Source organism: Capra hircus, chromosome 10 (assembly GCF_001704415.2).
Source record: "Capra hircus breed San Clemente chromosome 10, ASM170441v1, whole genome shotgun sequence".
NCBI classification, from domain to species: domain Eukaryota; kingdom Metazoa; phylum Chordata; class Mammalia; order Artiodactyla; family Bovidae; genus Capra; species Capra hircus.
In genome coordinates, this window is record NC_030817.1 from 76,222,010 (window position 1) to 76,237,154 (window position 15,145).

The 15,145-nt window shown below is 41.1% G+C and overlaps 1 protein-coding gene across 1 annotated transcript; it reads left to right on the forward strand.

The window, feature by feature from the left end:
* Window positions 213-15,076, forward strand: PARP2 (poly(ADP-ribose) polymerase 2). Its single transcript, XM_018054510.1, has 16 exons — window positions 213-330; window positions 1,195-1,320; window positions 1,647-1,717; window positions 2,251-2,301; window positions 8,503-8,599; window positions 9,019-9,094; window positions 10,110-10,212; window positions 11,680-11,842; window positions 12,101-12,239; window positions 12,996-13,059; window positions 13,141-13,275; window positions 13,527-13,654; window positions 13,817-13,916; window positions 14,234-14,332; window positions 14,560-14,684; window positions 14,802-15,076. The coding sequence occupies exons 1-16, from the start codon at window positions 288-290 to the stop codon at window positions 14,959-14,961; spliced, it is 1,680 nt and encodes a 559-aa protein (XP_017909999.1). The 5' UTR covers window positions 213-287; the 3' UTR covers window positions 14,962-15,076.

Consider the following 15,145-nt stretch of genomic DNA (forward strand, 5'->3'; position numbering starts at 1 on the left):
AGGGACACCGGATAGAGTGACTAAGCGCACTCAGCTCGTAGCCCCACTGATGAGCTTCCCTCCGCCCTACGGCGAACAACGCGTCCAAACAGCATTTATAATGCGCTCATACCTAAAGCCACTTTTCGGTTACGGTGACTTCCCACAAGACATTGCGGCATGCAAATATTTTAGTGCGTCCCGCCCCTGGTAGTTCCACGCTAGGACGCACACGCACTACGGTTCCCGCCTTTAGACTGCGCTGGCGATTCCAGCGAGCGGACTGATGACGTCAGCGTTGGGGCTCCATGGCAGCTCGGCGGCGGGGGACTGCCGGCGGCAGAAAGCGAGGTTCGGGTTGAACTATGGGGGCCAGAATACTGGGGGCGAGAATTCAGAAAAGGAACTGTGCCCTCTACTACAGCCCTTCCTATTTCCATCGCTCCCTGAACCAGCGCTTGTTTTGATGCCGAACTTTGAAAATTTCGGTTGTCATAGCTTTTGAGGGTTTCAGAATTGTGTCTGACGGCCTGTTGACCTGTTACAACTTAGTGCCACCACGGTTTTACATACCTAATACAAAACAGTTTAAAAAATTAAGTGCAAGGTGCACCATTAGTTTATGTACCATTGAGCAAGGAAAAACGCTTCCAGTTAAAACGTGATTCGGAGCTTCCAAGTCATCCCTTGTAAAATGCATCCCAGTTTCAAAAATGCAGCTCTTAAAATTGACTTATGACAGACATATCATACTGTGTGTATTGTGTTCTTAAATGTGTTGTCTTCGTCTAGATTTTTCGGTTAGGGCAACTGAAGTACAAAGAGATGAAATAACTTCTACACTGATTCTCCAGTTAGAAGAGACAGGGCACAGACTCCAGAGCACTCTATTAACCTTTTCATACCACCTTTAGTAGTTTGAGGATAGGTATTTGGAGGGTATCCGGACACAAGTAAGCAAAGAAGCAGTTTGAGACTGATGCCTGAGTCCATGAACTCACATGATCTGTGAGTTGCTTTCCTTTTGTTTGGCTGGAATAGCAGTTCAGGAACTCAGACTGTTTTCTGAGTGGTATGGCAGTTATTATTCCTTTGTAAATTTACAAAACCATCTCAATCTATTTTAAAAAGATGTTTTTGCCTAGTAGCATCACGTTCAGTGTGTACTCATTCTTTTGCTTCTTTGCCCATTCTTCTTGCCTATTCTGAATGAAGCTGAAAGAGTTAATAATGGCAAAACAGTTGCAGAAGACCCTCCTCCTGCAAAGAAAATTCGAAAATGTCACAGGGTGAAAAAGGAGCCTGTGGCTGAAGATAATGACAGGACTGAAGACAAGCAAGGTCAGCCCCAGACATACACCATGGAGAAAGTGGACCAGCAAGAGGGTCCCTGGGAGGGCTGAGGGTGGGAGAGTATTTTGTTCTTTCAACTCTTTTTTTTTCTTTCCTTGAAGATATAATTAACTTTCTATCTTTGGGGCATACCATAAGACTAACCTAGTTTCTCAAAAGCTTTAGTTTCACATATTTTATTACAATAAACTGAGACTTGAGCAGATCAAGCTTGCGTGGGAAGGGCAGAGTGAATCGACAGGTTTCTATCTAACCATGGCAGCTATTTTTGTTTCCCATATGAGTAGATGTAGTACTTATCTGTCTTCCCTCAGAGTCTGTGAAGACCTTGCTGTTAAAGGGCAAAGCTCCAGTGGACCCAGAGTGCACAGCCAAGGTGGGGAAGGTAAGAGACTCCCACTAATTTCTCAAAGAACCATTGTTCTTATTGGGATTCTTGTCTGGAACATTGCTATTATCTATTTTAGGAATCCTCTCCAAAATTTTCTCCAAGGCTAAGGGATGAACAGCATGGGGTTTGGGAGTACTAATCATGGTATTTTCTAGCATGGTTAACTTAGGAGTTGTCATCAGCTTTCCATACCTCTTTCCCGGTTAGAAAATTGTATCATTATCAGTGTTCTAATGAGAAACTGTGCACTGGTATGTAAGAATACAGAAGAAAGGCTTCCTCTGGAGCAGGTTTCCTTTACTGAGTTAGACTCATTTGTGTTTCTGTAATTACATAAAAGCAACATGTTTTCATTATAGGATTGACAGGTTATGTTTAGAAGAACATACTTTTGCATTTTTTCCCCTGGAAGATGCATGTTGGTAATGTGGGAGAGTGATAGTTTGGGGCATACAAAATTTAGAACCTCACCTATGATCTCATCAGGGTTGGGAACGTACAAATGTCAGTTTTTTCTTTCTCTCTAGGCCCATGTATACTGTGAAGGAAATGATGTCTATGATGTCATGCTAAATCAGGTAAGGGAAGAAACTGAGAATTTCTTCTTGATAATTAGTGATGACAGTGTCCCAAAGCCCAGATCTTTAATTCTGAAGTCCCTTATATTAGCCCCATAATCCCAAATACTCAACTCTAGTGCACTCTGCCTAATAGTGGAGTCTCTATAAGAAGCAGATCCTTTAGCAGATTTTTATGTCTTTATTGAACCTATGAATCCACTGTTCCTATGATTTTGCACATTTCCTGGTAAGTTGTTGGTCTTTTTTCTTATGGGCTTTGAGGAACTTTATATAATGTGGAGGATAGTCCTTCATCTATCCTATAAATTGCTTATATATTTTCTAACTTTTTCATTTTCCTTTTGATTTTCTTTATAGTATACTTTTTGCCCATATTGAAGTTTTAAATTTTTATGTAGTTAAATTTATTTTTTTCTTTTTTAAATTTGTTTTTATTGAGGTAACATTGATTTATTACATTCTATAAGTTTCGCATGTAAAACATTAGATTTCTACTATGTAGGAATACCTACTACAGGATGCTCACCACCAAAACTTTAGTTCCCATCCATCATCATACAGTTCTCCATGCCCATCAGAGTTATGGGCCTCTAATTTCCTTTTTTTGTGTTGTCCTTGTCTGGTTGTGGTATCAGGATAATGTGGGCCTTGTAAAATGAGTTAGGAAGTATTCCCTCCTCTTCAATTTTTTGGAAGACTTTGAGGAGAAGTATTGAATCCTCTTTGAACGCTTAATAGAATTCACCTGGGAAGCTGTCTTGCCCTGGACTTTTGTTTGGGGGAGGTTTTTTATTACTGCTTCAATCTCTTTACTAGAGTTTGGTCTATTCACATTTTCTATTTCTTCATGATTTGGTCTTGGAACATTGTATGATTCTAAGATCTGTCCATTTCTTCTAGGCTGTCCAGTTGTTAGAATATAGATAATTATAATATTCTTTTATAATTCTTTGTGTTTCTTTGGTACCCATTCTTATTTCTCCTCTTTCGTCTCTGCCTTTATCAAAGTCTTACCTCTTTTTTTCTGAGGCCAACTAAAAGTTTGTCAATTTTATTTATCTTTTCAAACAGCCAGCTCTTAGTTTCATTGATCTTTACTATTATCTTTTTAGTCTAGTTCATTTATTTCTACTCTGATCTTTGTTATTTCCTTCCTCTTACTGACTTTGGGCTGCATTTATTCTTTCCTGGTTCCTTTAGGTGTGAGGTCTGATTATTTATTTGAGATTTTCCTTGTTTCTTGAGGTAGGACTGTATTGCTTTAAACTCCCCTCTTAGTGATTCTTTCCCTGCATCCCATAGATTGTGGCATGTTGTATTTTCATCTTTAGTATTTTTAATTTCTCCTTTGATTTCTGTGTTGACCTCATAGTTATTCAGTTGCATATTGTTTAGTAGCGCATTGTCACTTTCCACATGTTTGTGATTTTGCCAGCTTTCTTCTTGATTTCTACATCATTGTAGAAGTTTCATGCCATGTTATCAGAAAAGACTTTTGATAAAATTTCAGTCTTCTTAAGTGTATTGAGACTTGTTTTGTATCTCAACATATTTTTTGAGAAAGTTCCATATGCACTTGAGAAGAATGTTTATTCTGCTGCACTTGGATGAGATGTTCTGTACAAATCTATGAAACACCTAATCTAACGTTTCATTTAAGGCTGCTGTTTCCTTGCTGACTTTCTATCTGAATGATCTATCCATTGATGTAATTTGGGTGTTAAAAGTCCCCAACTATTATTGTGTTGCTGTCAGTTTCTTCCTTTAGGTCTGTTAATATTTGTTTTATATATTTTGGTGCTCCAAAGTTGCATGTGCGTATATTGAAAAATGTCTTCTTAATGAATTGTTCCTTTTATCAGTATATAATGTCCATCTTTGTCTCTTGTTATCTTTGTTTTTCTTTTTTTTTTTTTAATTTCTTTATTTGGCTGCAGCAGGTCTTAGTTGCAGCGCTTCCATCTTCATTGCAGCACATGGGCTCTTTAGTTGTGACATGCCGGATCTAGTTTGCTGACAAGGGATCAAACCCAAGCCTCCTGCATTGAGATCTTGGAGTCTTAGCCGCTGGACCACCAGAAAAGTCCCACTGTTACCTTTTTTTCTTATATCTATTTTGTCAGATAGATAAAATAGGCCTTTTAGGGCTTCCCTGATAGCTCAGTTGGTAAAGAATCCGCCTGCAATGCAGGAGACCACAGTTTGATTCCTGGGTCGGGAAGATCCACTGGAGAAAGGATAAGCTACCCACTCCAGTATTCTTGGGCTTCCTTTGTGGCTTAGCTGGTAAAGAATCTGCGTGCAGTGCGGAAGACCTGGCCTCAGTCCCTCAGTTGGGAAGATCCCCTGAAGAAGGAAAAGGCTACCCACTCCAATATTCTGGCCTGGAGAATTCCATGGACTGTATACATACAGTCTGTGGGGTCACAAAGAGTCGGATGCAACAGAGCGCCTTTCGCTTTTGCTTTGTCTGATAGTGTTGATTACACTCACTTTCTTTTGGCTGCCATTTGCTTGGAGTATCATCTTTCATCCCTTCACTCTGAGCCTATGTTTTTCTTCAGAGCTGAGGTAAGTCTCCTGGAGGCAGCATATAGTTAGATCTTATTTTTTAATCCATCCAGCCACTCTGTGTCTTTTGATTGGTGAACCATTTACATTTAGGATGATTATTGACAGATGAAGACTTATTGTTGCCATTTCATCTTTTGTTTCCAGGTTGTTTGATATCGCTGTTTTTTTTCTTTTTCCTTGTGTTTCTATTTTCCAGTTTGGTTTGGTGGTTTTCTGGGACATTTTTCTGTTTCCTTTTTTTTTTTTACTGTTTAGTATCTCTGCTCTAGGTGTATGTTTTGTGGTTGCTGTGAGGTTTGTATAAGCATCTCTTGGATAACTAGTCCATTTTCTGCTGACACTATCTTGCCTTCATTTGCGTGTACAGGTTCCATCCTCTTCCCTTCCTATGCTTTTGTTGTCTCAAATTATTCCTTTTTATGTTGTGAGTTTCTTCTTTTTTTTAATTTATTTATATTTTAAGTGAAGGATAATTGCTTTACAGAATTTTGTTTGTTTCTGCCAGACATCATTATATTGTGAGTTTCTTACCAAATTGAAGTAGTTGTTTTTTCTGGGTTTTTTCCCCTTTAACCTTTATGCTATAATAAACTTTTTAAAATCTATTCTGATAAGGTTGCAGTTTTCTGATTCTGTATATCACCTTACTCAAAGATTTGTGTACTTTTGCTCTTTTGTTACAGATAGAAGAGCTGCTTTCAACATTTCTTGTAAGGCAGGTGTAGTGGTGATGAACTCTCTCAACTTTTGTCTGGGAAAGCTTTTTTCCTCCTTCATCTCTGAATGATGACTTTGGTGGATAGAGTATTCTTGGCTGATAGCTTTTATCTTTCAGTATTTTGAGTGTCATTCCAGTCGTTCTTGACCTGTAGAGTTTCTTTGAGAAATCTGCATATAGCCTAATGGGGACTTCTTTGTAGGTGAGCATCCTTTTTTTTCCCTGGCAGTCTTTAAAATTCCTATTTTATCATTGACTTTTGACCGTTTTAATATAATGTGTCCTGGGGAAGATCTTTTTGTATTGAAGCAATTAGGTGTTCTGGTAGCTTCATAGAGTGGTAGCACCAGTTTTCTTCTCTAGGTTTGGGAAGTTCTCAGCTATTATTTCTGTAGATAAACCCTTTGCTCCCTTCTCCCTCTCTTCTTCTGAAATACCATTACCTAATGTCGCCCTTCCTAAAAGAGTCAGATAGTTCTTATAGAATTTCCTCCTCCTTTTTTTACATCTTAATTCTCTTTCCTAATCTACCTGTGTCTTTTCTAGATTTCTGTATTTGGGCTCACTTATTCTGTCTTTTATATGGTCTTCCCTGTTTCCAATGCTTTCTAACACATTGTCTTGTTTATTGAGTTCTTCAGCTCCAAAATTTCGGCTTGGTTTTTTACAGAGTTTTCATCTCTTCAGTAAAGCATTCCTTCTGGTCATTAATGTTATTCCTGAACTCACTAAACTGCCTTTCTGAGTTTTCTCGTAGCTCACTGAGTTTCTTCATGACAGCTATTTCGTATTCTGTATCATTTAGATCACAACATCCCGTGACGTTGTTTCATTTCTGGAAAATTGTCATTTTATTTTCGCGGTACACTGTAACTAGGATTATTCCTAGTGTTTGATGAGGTGTTCTTCTGCCAGCACATTTGAAGTAATGAACACCTTTGTTCTTTAGGTAAAGCTTTTTTTTTAATCTTAATTTTTAAGGATTCAATAGGTTAGAAATTAGAGGGCTTTCCTTTGTTTTCCAGTAGGTGGCGCCCTAGCACAAGTTTTTGGTTTCTCTTGTCTGATCTGCCCCTAGTGGTGTTTGAGAGCACTTTCCACCCTCTGTCAGAGGGATCACCTGGTGCCCGCCTTATCACAGTTGTGCCTCCAAGGCTGTTGGTGCTTGGCTGCTGCTACTGTCACTGGCATCACCGCCTGGAGCACCAGGGTGGTAGGAGCTTCCATGCATCTGGAATCTCCTAAGTCATAGGCTCCACCTCAGGAGGAAGGGGAGCGAGAAGCCAGGTTGCCTCGCCAGTGCCTCTGGGATCTCTGGTATTGCTGCTTTCCGCCAGGAGCTGCCAGGGAGGGGGAATGTGAAGGAGCCAGTCATGGGCCCTCCGTGGCTCCCATCATTGCTGCCACTGGAGCCGAGAGGCCAGAGTCATGTGCACCACGTCACCTGCTGCCACCGCGTTCCCTGCGAGGACGGGATTGCAGGCAGCGCCTCCACTCCTCCCCTGGTCCCACTTCCTCTGTTCCCGTCCACCCACCTTTAGATGTACAGATGTGTGGAATTTTCTGGTGTATGGGCACCTTTGCTGAGCTGTGGATTTTTTACTTTCATAGACTGAAGGGGAGAGATGAAGGGAGCATTTTTTTCTCCATCATGCTGCTGACCTCCATTTTTTTTCTTTTCTGTCTTTTCCTCTTTGCTTATTTTTGTTGTTTTGGATAGATGCATGCTTGGTATTTCCTGAATATGTCTTCATATTTGAATTTATTGATCTATCATATATACTTCTAACAGCTATATTGAATTCCTCTGTTACCATTTTTTCCCTAAAATATCATAAGCAGATAGAAAAGGTCTTAAGGCCTTTTTGTTCTACCATTCAGCGAATTTATAATGTGAGCAGGCAGAACAAGTAACACGCTTAACAAAGCAGAGTGACTGGGTAACCAGGACTCGGCTTTATAGCACAAGCTGCCGTTCCCTATCATGGACTGCTCCCTCTCTTCACTGGAGTAGGTTACTCACAGGATACCTTTTTAGATACTGGTCATATTTTCTCTGAATGTCTCCTGGTCATGTTAGGTATGGGGTAGGGGTGGCAGTGGTTTCTGCCTATCCTTTTTCCCCTCCTAACATTGTCCTACTCTCAACTCATGGTCAAATTGTTTCAGGTGACAAGCCAAAATTGTAAATAGTACTGTTAAAGAATAAGTTGTCTAAACAAACAAGCATGATGGTTACAGATCTTAGGGGCATCAAAATTGTTTTCATTTGAAAAATAATGACTGCAAGTGCATTGGGAGCTGAAAAACACATACGGCCTCTGTAATATCTATGGAGGGAGGTAAGGCAGGAAGAAACAGGAGGAGCCAATCAATATAGGATATTTGAGGTTGGGTAGAGGTTTTAGGCCGGAGAAGGCAATGGCACCCTACTCCAGTACTCTTGCCTGGAAAATTCCATGGACGGAGGAGCCTGGTAGGCTGCAGTCCATGGGGTCGAGAAGAGTCGGACACAACTGAGTGACTTCCCTTTCACTTTTCACTTTGATGCATTAGAGAAGGAAATGGCAACCCACTCCAGTGTTCTTGCCGGGAGAATCCCAGGGACGGGGGAATCTGGTGGGCTTCCGTCTATGGGGTGGCACAGAGTCGGACACGACTGAAGCGACTTAGCAACAGCAGCAGAGGTTTTAGAAAGCCAGCCTTTAATTCCTAGGAATTCAAAGTATAATATAGAAACCCTTTTCTTCTTTTATTATATCCTTAATCTTAACTGAACCTGATTTTCTTGTCCCTTGCTGTCCTTTCCTCATGGCAATTACTGTAACCTTTGACCAAGAGTCATTGGTTTATGTGGCTTCCATTTGCAAACCTGTCCTTTTATGTTCATATTTCTCATATCATAGACCAATCTCCAGTTCAACAACAACAAGTATTACCTGATTCAGCTGTTAGAAGATGATGCCCAGAGAAACTTCAGTGTTTGGATGAGATGGGGCCGAGGTAATTGCTTTTATTGTGGATTTTGTGAGTTATTATTTAGAAAGCCAGAAGCAGTTTAGTGAGTAGTCGAAGGTTTCTCTGGGTTTCAGTTGGTGTAGTGGAGTTTCTATAACCTGAGAGAGGCTTAGGAATCAAATTGTGCTGCTCGAAACTGGGGCATGGCAGGCATCCTCATTAGCACTGGAAAAACTAAGAGCAGCCTGTTACGGCTGAGAACTCTACGGCGACTGGGCTGCAAGTGCTGCTCAGAGGCAACGGGGTCGGCTCCCTAAGCCCTTTCATCTTTTCCTTCTTTCCTTCTTGCCCGTGTGTCAGATGCTAAGTGGAGAGACCTGAGAGATCTGGCTTGTTACTATCAGAGAACTCTTCTTGGGTTGAGGGGGCAGGGAACCACCTCACATGTGGCATTTACTTTGCAGTTGGGAAGACAGGGCAGCACAGCTTGGTGGCTTGTTCCGGGGACCTCAGCAAGGCCAAGGAAATCTTTCAAAAGAAGTGAGTGCTAAGAAATGAGTACAAAATAGTATCTTTCATCTTCTTGGATATATCGTCTTTAGGAATTTCATAATAAGTGTGAGTTGGCTTAAATGATAATGTCTTTCCACTGTAACATCTTTCCACTGGAACACCAAACTGATCCTTAGATAGTGATTAAATCACTTGGAACCAGAAATTGATTAAAATCAGAAGCTAACATATTCAGCACATGACCAACAATTTAGGAAATTTGGAGAGAATGAGATGAGACTATTCAGCTCCAATTTTAAAACGTATGGGCCTTCCTTGGGGGTCCAGTGGCTATGACTCCATACTCCCAGTGCAGGGCGCCCTCGTTTGATCCCTGGTCAGGGAACTAGATCCCACATGTCACAACTAAGAGTTCGCATGCCATAACTAAAGGTCCCACATGCAGCAACCCAGCACAGCCAAATAAATAATTTTTTTTAATTGTTTTACTGCTGATGCTGCTGCTGCTAAGTCGCTTCAGTCTTGTCCGACTCTGTGCCACCCCATAGACAGAAGCCCACCAGATTCCCCCGTCCCTGGGATTCTCCAGGCAAGAACACTGGAGTGGGTTGCCATTTCCTTCTCCAATGCATCAAAGTGAAAAGTGAAAGTGAAGTCGCTCAGTCGTGTCCGACTCTTCTCGACCCCATGGACTGCAGCCTACCAGGCTCCTCCGTCCGTGGGATTCATGAAAAACTTTCTGGAGTCCCTGGGAATGTTTCTTTCAGAGAAAAGGATTGGATAGTAATCTTCTGTCTTAAATCTTAATGACTTTAGTGATGATTGGAGCCTTTGAGAAAAGTTCAACGGCCTTTTTTACCACTTTTTGTTTCCTTTTTCTCTAGAGCTTTTCTGTCGATTCAGGGTCCTAATTTAGAATCCAGATTTATGGAATATTGATGGTGTAAGAAATAAAAAGTTTTAGAGATATTCTTAGGAAAAAGCCCATCCCTAGTAGTAGACCCGTATTTGTAAGATTTTCTCATCAACTTAAATTCTACAGATTCCTTGACAAAACAAAAAATAATTGGGAGGATCGTGAGAAGTTTGAGAAGATGCCTGGAAAATATGATATGCTACAGATGGACTATGCTAGCAGCACACAGGTAAACTCTGTATGTTTAGGGAAAACCCTTTCCTCTTAACCAGAGTGAAGTCTAGTAGAGTGGCTTGGATGAGGTCCTAGTCTGTATTATTTACTAAAGTCCTTATAAAATCTTAGGTCCTAAAACAAAAAAAAAAGTTTTGTTTTTTGTTTATCTTAATTTTGAATGCTGAGGTACAACCAAAATGCTTTCCTAAAAGGATCTTTCCTGAAAACTGTCACAAATTTTTCAAATTTGAAAAATGGAAAAACCAATCTTTTTAAGGTGAGATTTGAGAAGTGAAGAGAAATTGAAAAGCCTCTTGATGAAAGTGAAAGAGGAGAGTGAAAAAGTTGGCTTAAAGCTCAACATTCAGAAAACGAAGATCCTGGCATCTGGTCCCATCACTTCATGGGAAATAAATGGGGAAACAGTGGAAACAGTGTCAGACTTTATTTTTGGGGGCTCCAAAATCACCGCAGATAGTGACTGCAGCCATGAAATTAAAAGACGCTTACTCCTTGGAAGAAAAGTTATGACCAACCTAGATAGCATATTCAAAAGCAGAGACATTACTTTGCCGACTAAGGTCCATCTAGTCAAGGCTGTGGTTTTTCCTGTGGTCATGTATGGATGTGAGAGTTGGACTATGAAGAAGGCTGAGCGCTGTAGAATTGATGCTTTTGAACTGTGGTGTTGGAGAAGACTCTTGAGAGTCCCTTGGACTGCAAGGAGATCCAACCAGTCCATTCTGAAGGAGATCAGCCCTGGGTATTCTTTGGAAGGAATGATGCTAAAGCTGAAACTCCAGTACTTCAGCCACCTCATGGGAAGAGTTGACTCATTGGAAAAGACTCTGATGCTGGGAGGGATTGAGGGCAGGAGGAGAAGGGGACGACAGAGGATTAGATGGCTGTGAATCTGAGTGAACTCCTGGAGTTGGTGATGGACAGGGAGGCCTTGCGTGCTGCAATTCATGGGGTTGCAAAGAGTCAGTCACGACGGAGCGACTGAACTGAACTCAACTGAGCTGTCTTTACAAGCTTAATGTCATCATATTAGGAGGACCTTGTAGACGTATTCTGAGTGTTTGACTACGGGAAGCAGAAGTAAGACTAGAAGGTGGAAATCACACTGAGTACTCTAACTAGGTTTATAAGGGATGGGCCTACTTTCTTTTTTTTTTTTAGCTAATCATTAGCTTTTATATATATGTATTTTTTTTTTTTTTTTTTTTTTTACTTTACAATACTATATTGGTTTTGCCATACATTGACATGAATCCACCACGGGTGTACAGGAGTTCCCAATCCTGAACCCCCCTCCCACCACCCTCCCCATATCATCTCTCTGGGTCATCCCAGTGCACCAAGTAAAAGCTGGTGTTCTTTTGCCAGGGATATTGTATAGCCAGTCTTTGCAAGGAACATATAATAAATCTTTTCAGAGTCTATGATTTTTTCCTTTTTTTTTTCTTTTGAGCTACAGAATGAAGAGGAAACAAAGAAAGAGGAATCTCTTAAATCCCCCTTGAAACTAGAGTCACAGCTAGATCTTCGTGTACAGGAGCTGATAAAGTTGATCTGTAATGTCCAGGCCATGGAAGAGATGATGGTAGAAATGAAATATGATACCAAGAAAGCTCCACTTGGTAGGGCTTCAGATTCTATCCTACATGCTCACTTCATATTCCTAGTTCATTTAACAGGATATTTTATCACCATCATGATTTAAAGCTTGCTGATATTACTGAGTAAAGGAAGAGAGAATTGGGGTGAGAAGTTGTATGGCGGGGAGGGAGAGCAATTTTGAAAGTTGAAAGGTGAGAGTCTTTGTTGGGCAGGGTCACAAATGCAGTTTCCAGGATGTACCTGTAGTTGTGGAGTCTGATCTCTCTCTGGGTCTGCAGGGAAGCTGACAGTGGCACAAATCAAGGCAGGTTACCAGTCTCTTAAGAAGATTGAGGAGTGTATTCGGGCTGGCCGGCATGGACGAGCTCTCATCGAAGCATGCAATGAATTCTACACCCGAATCCCACATGACTTTGGGTATGCTCTGTGCTGTTACTTCACTGTGATATTCTGCCCAACAATATCCCCTACGTCACTCAGCAGGAACTATCATCTTTTTAATTTGTCATTTCCAAGGAAATGATCATCTTGAATAGATACAGAGCCAACATAATTTATAAACAACCTATTTAATCAATTTACAAGTATGGAATGCAGTCTCCTGCCTTGATCTACAGCCATATTCTCTGACCAAGCGAGTTACCAACTCTAGGGAGAGTGGTTTGACATGCCATCCAACCAGCATGTCAAACACCTTCAGGCATATCACCCAGTTCTGTAAGGTGACTAACACACCAACATTTATGTGAACTCAAATGATATTAGGTTTATAAAATATATGTTATCTTCGTTGATTCTGCATTCTGTTGCTTCCTTTATTTTTATTCCTCTGTTGCTTTATAGAGGCCTGTGACCTAGAGATAACCCTGAGTGGTCAACAGGTACATTTCTACCTGTGTATTTCTAGGTAGGGCTTCATCCAAATTGTTCCTTATTGATGTTGGTACATGTCACAGGTCAAAGTCTATGTAGTTTGTTTTATCCTACTCAGAGTATATACATAATATCTCTTCATGTATTTGAAAGCTAAAAATCTCATACAGATCTCTTTCAAATGGAAAACTGCTGTTCTTATTCCTGTTTTCTAAAGGACCTATATTAATCTGTGTTTTTATCATATGCCTTTTGGCCACACCTCAGAGTATTAATTATTGGCTATATCTCTGCCCTTAGACTCCGTACCCCTCCATTAATCCGGACAGAGAAAGAACTGTCAGATAAAGTACAACTACTGGAGGTGAGATACATGTGGATTGGGAAGTATTAAATCCCTTGTCCCAGGTTTCTCCCACATTGATTCTCTGTCTCATCTTGTCAGGCTTTGGGAGACATTGAAATTGCAATTAAGCTGGTGAAGACAGAACTGCAAAGCCCAGAACACCCATTGGACCAACACTATAGAAAACTGAAGTGTGCCTTGCACCCTTTAGACCATGAGAGTTATGAGTTCAAAGTAAGAAAAATAATCGTTTATTTTTACCATTAAGATCCACCCTCCCCATGCCACTGTTCTCTGACTGCATCTGGTTAAGAGAAAACTTTAGGGCAGAATTTCTATTTACTAAGAATTGGGAAGGTAAGACTCTTTCTGGCTGCCCTTGTGAGATCACTTAGGCCAATTTATACAAGAAGCCCAAGGTTCTTCAGTTCAGCCTGGTCTCTTACAGAGTCCACGTCAACTTTATCTTTCATTCTTTTTCACAGGTGATTTCCCAGTACCTACAGTCTACCCATGCTCCCACACACAGTGACTATACCATGACCTTGCTGGATGTCTTTGAAGTTGAGAAGGAGGGTGAAAAAGAAGCCTTTAGAAAGGACCTTCATAACAGGTCTCCATTTAACTTTCGGTTTGGGAAAACAGTCCCTTGCCTGAAGTGCAGTTAGGGAACTCATAAAAAAAGATAACCCAGACAGCTGTTGGCTTTTTGATGCTTATGGCCTGTGTCTGTAGGAGAGCAAGAGAGAGTACAGTAATACTGGCTTTTCCTTAGGATGCTACTCTGGCATGGCTCCAGGCTGAGTAACTGGGTAGGAATCCTAAGCCATGGGCTTCGAATCGCCCCACCTGAGGCTCCCATCACAGGTTACATGGTGAGTAGAAATTGGAACCCTTTTTTTTTTCTAGATTAGGATTAAGTGGTGACATTCCTGAGAATTAAACCAGCTCACTCACAACCCTGGCATTTACTGTGACCCTCCTTTCTTAAATTCCTAAAGGTATCTCACCTTCCCCCCAGAAAACAGAGATTTATCGATGCTTCTGCCTCCTCTTGGAACAGAATTGGGAGAGGAAATGGAAAAGGGTCTTTATTGTGTTTAAGATACTAGAACGCAGAGTAGTGCCATGAGCCTTTCTTGTAACACACTGGGTTCGGCAGTTGACCTTGTTGTTTATTTATATATTTCAGTTCGGAAAAGGAATCTACTTTGCAGACATGTCTTCCAAGAGTGCCAATTACTGCTTTGCCACTCGCCTAAAGGATACTGGGCTGCTGCTCTTATCAGAGGTAAGGCAGGAACACATCTATGATCTCTAGTTAATTATTAGTTCCTATTTTTCCAGAGAAAGGACTGGCCACAGAACCAAGAGGTTCACCTGGGAGAACTTGAGAGGGAAGCCAAACACAGTTTGCATTGCGTTCGGTGCTTCTGCTGGAATAGGAGAAGAAAGTACTGATGGGGTTTCTGTTTGGCTTTAGAGGATGTGGTCACTTAAAGATGTTTCGCTTTGCAGGTAGCTCTGGGTCAGTGTAATGAGCTACTCGGGGCCAATCCAGAGGCAGAAGGATTACTGCAAGGCAAACACAGCACCAAGGGGCTGGGCAAGATGGCTCCCAGTCCTGCGTGCGCCATCACCTTGTAAGTACTCGGAGGCTGGAGAGCAGAAAACTCCTTTTGGCCAGATAAGACTCCACTTTCTCTATTCCAGCCTTTGAACCAGAGGCAGATGTTGACACACTGTCTTCCATTTGGCAGGAATGGGAGTACAGTGCCATTAGGACCAGCAAGTGACACAGGAATTCTGAATCCGGAGGGTTACACCCTCAACTACAATGAATTTGTCGTCTATAACCCCAACCAGGTCCGTATGCGATACCTTCTAAAGGTTCAGTTTAATTTCCTGCAGCTGTGGTGACTGTTGATATTAAGATATGATAAACCAGAGAAGATGTGACCTTCAAGCAAGAAACAGGCAATGTTGTTCTTTTGATTTTTCTCATATTTTCTGTAATAAAGATTGTACAAATCTATCACTGGCTTCTTGGGGCTTTACTTCTGCAAGCACATGTTTCTTCTGATGTTAGGAGACAGAAAGTATA

Excerpts from the sequence above, each read along its gene's own strand:
- PARP2 (XM_018054510.1), top strand. The coding sequence starts at position 288 with ATGGCAGCTCGGCGGCGGGGGACTGCCGGCGGCAGAAAGCGAG. Across the intron at positions 13,655-13,816 it reads AGAAAGGACCTTCATAACAG|GATGCTACTCTGGCATGGCT; the intron begins GTCTCCATTTAA and ends GCTTTTCCTTAG. Across the intron at positions 14,333-14,559 it reads GGCTGCTGCTCTTATCAGAG|GTAGCTCTGGGTCAGTGTAA; the intron begins GTAAGGCAGGAA and ends TTCGCTTTGCAG.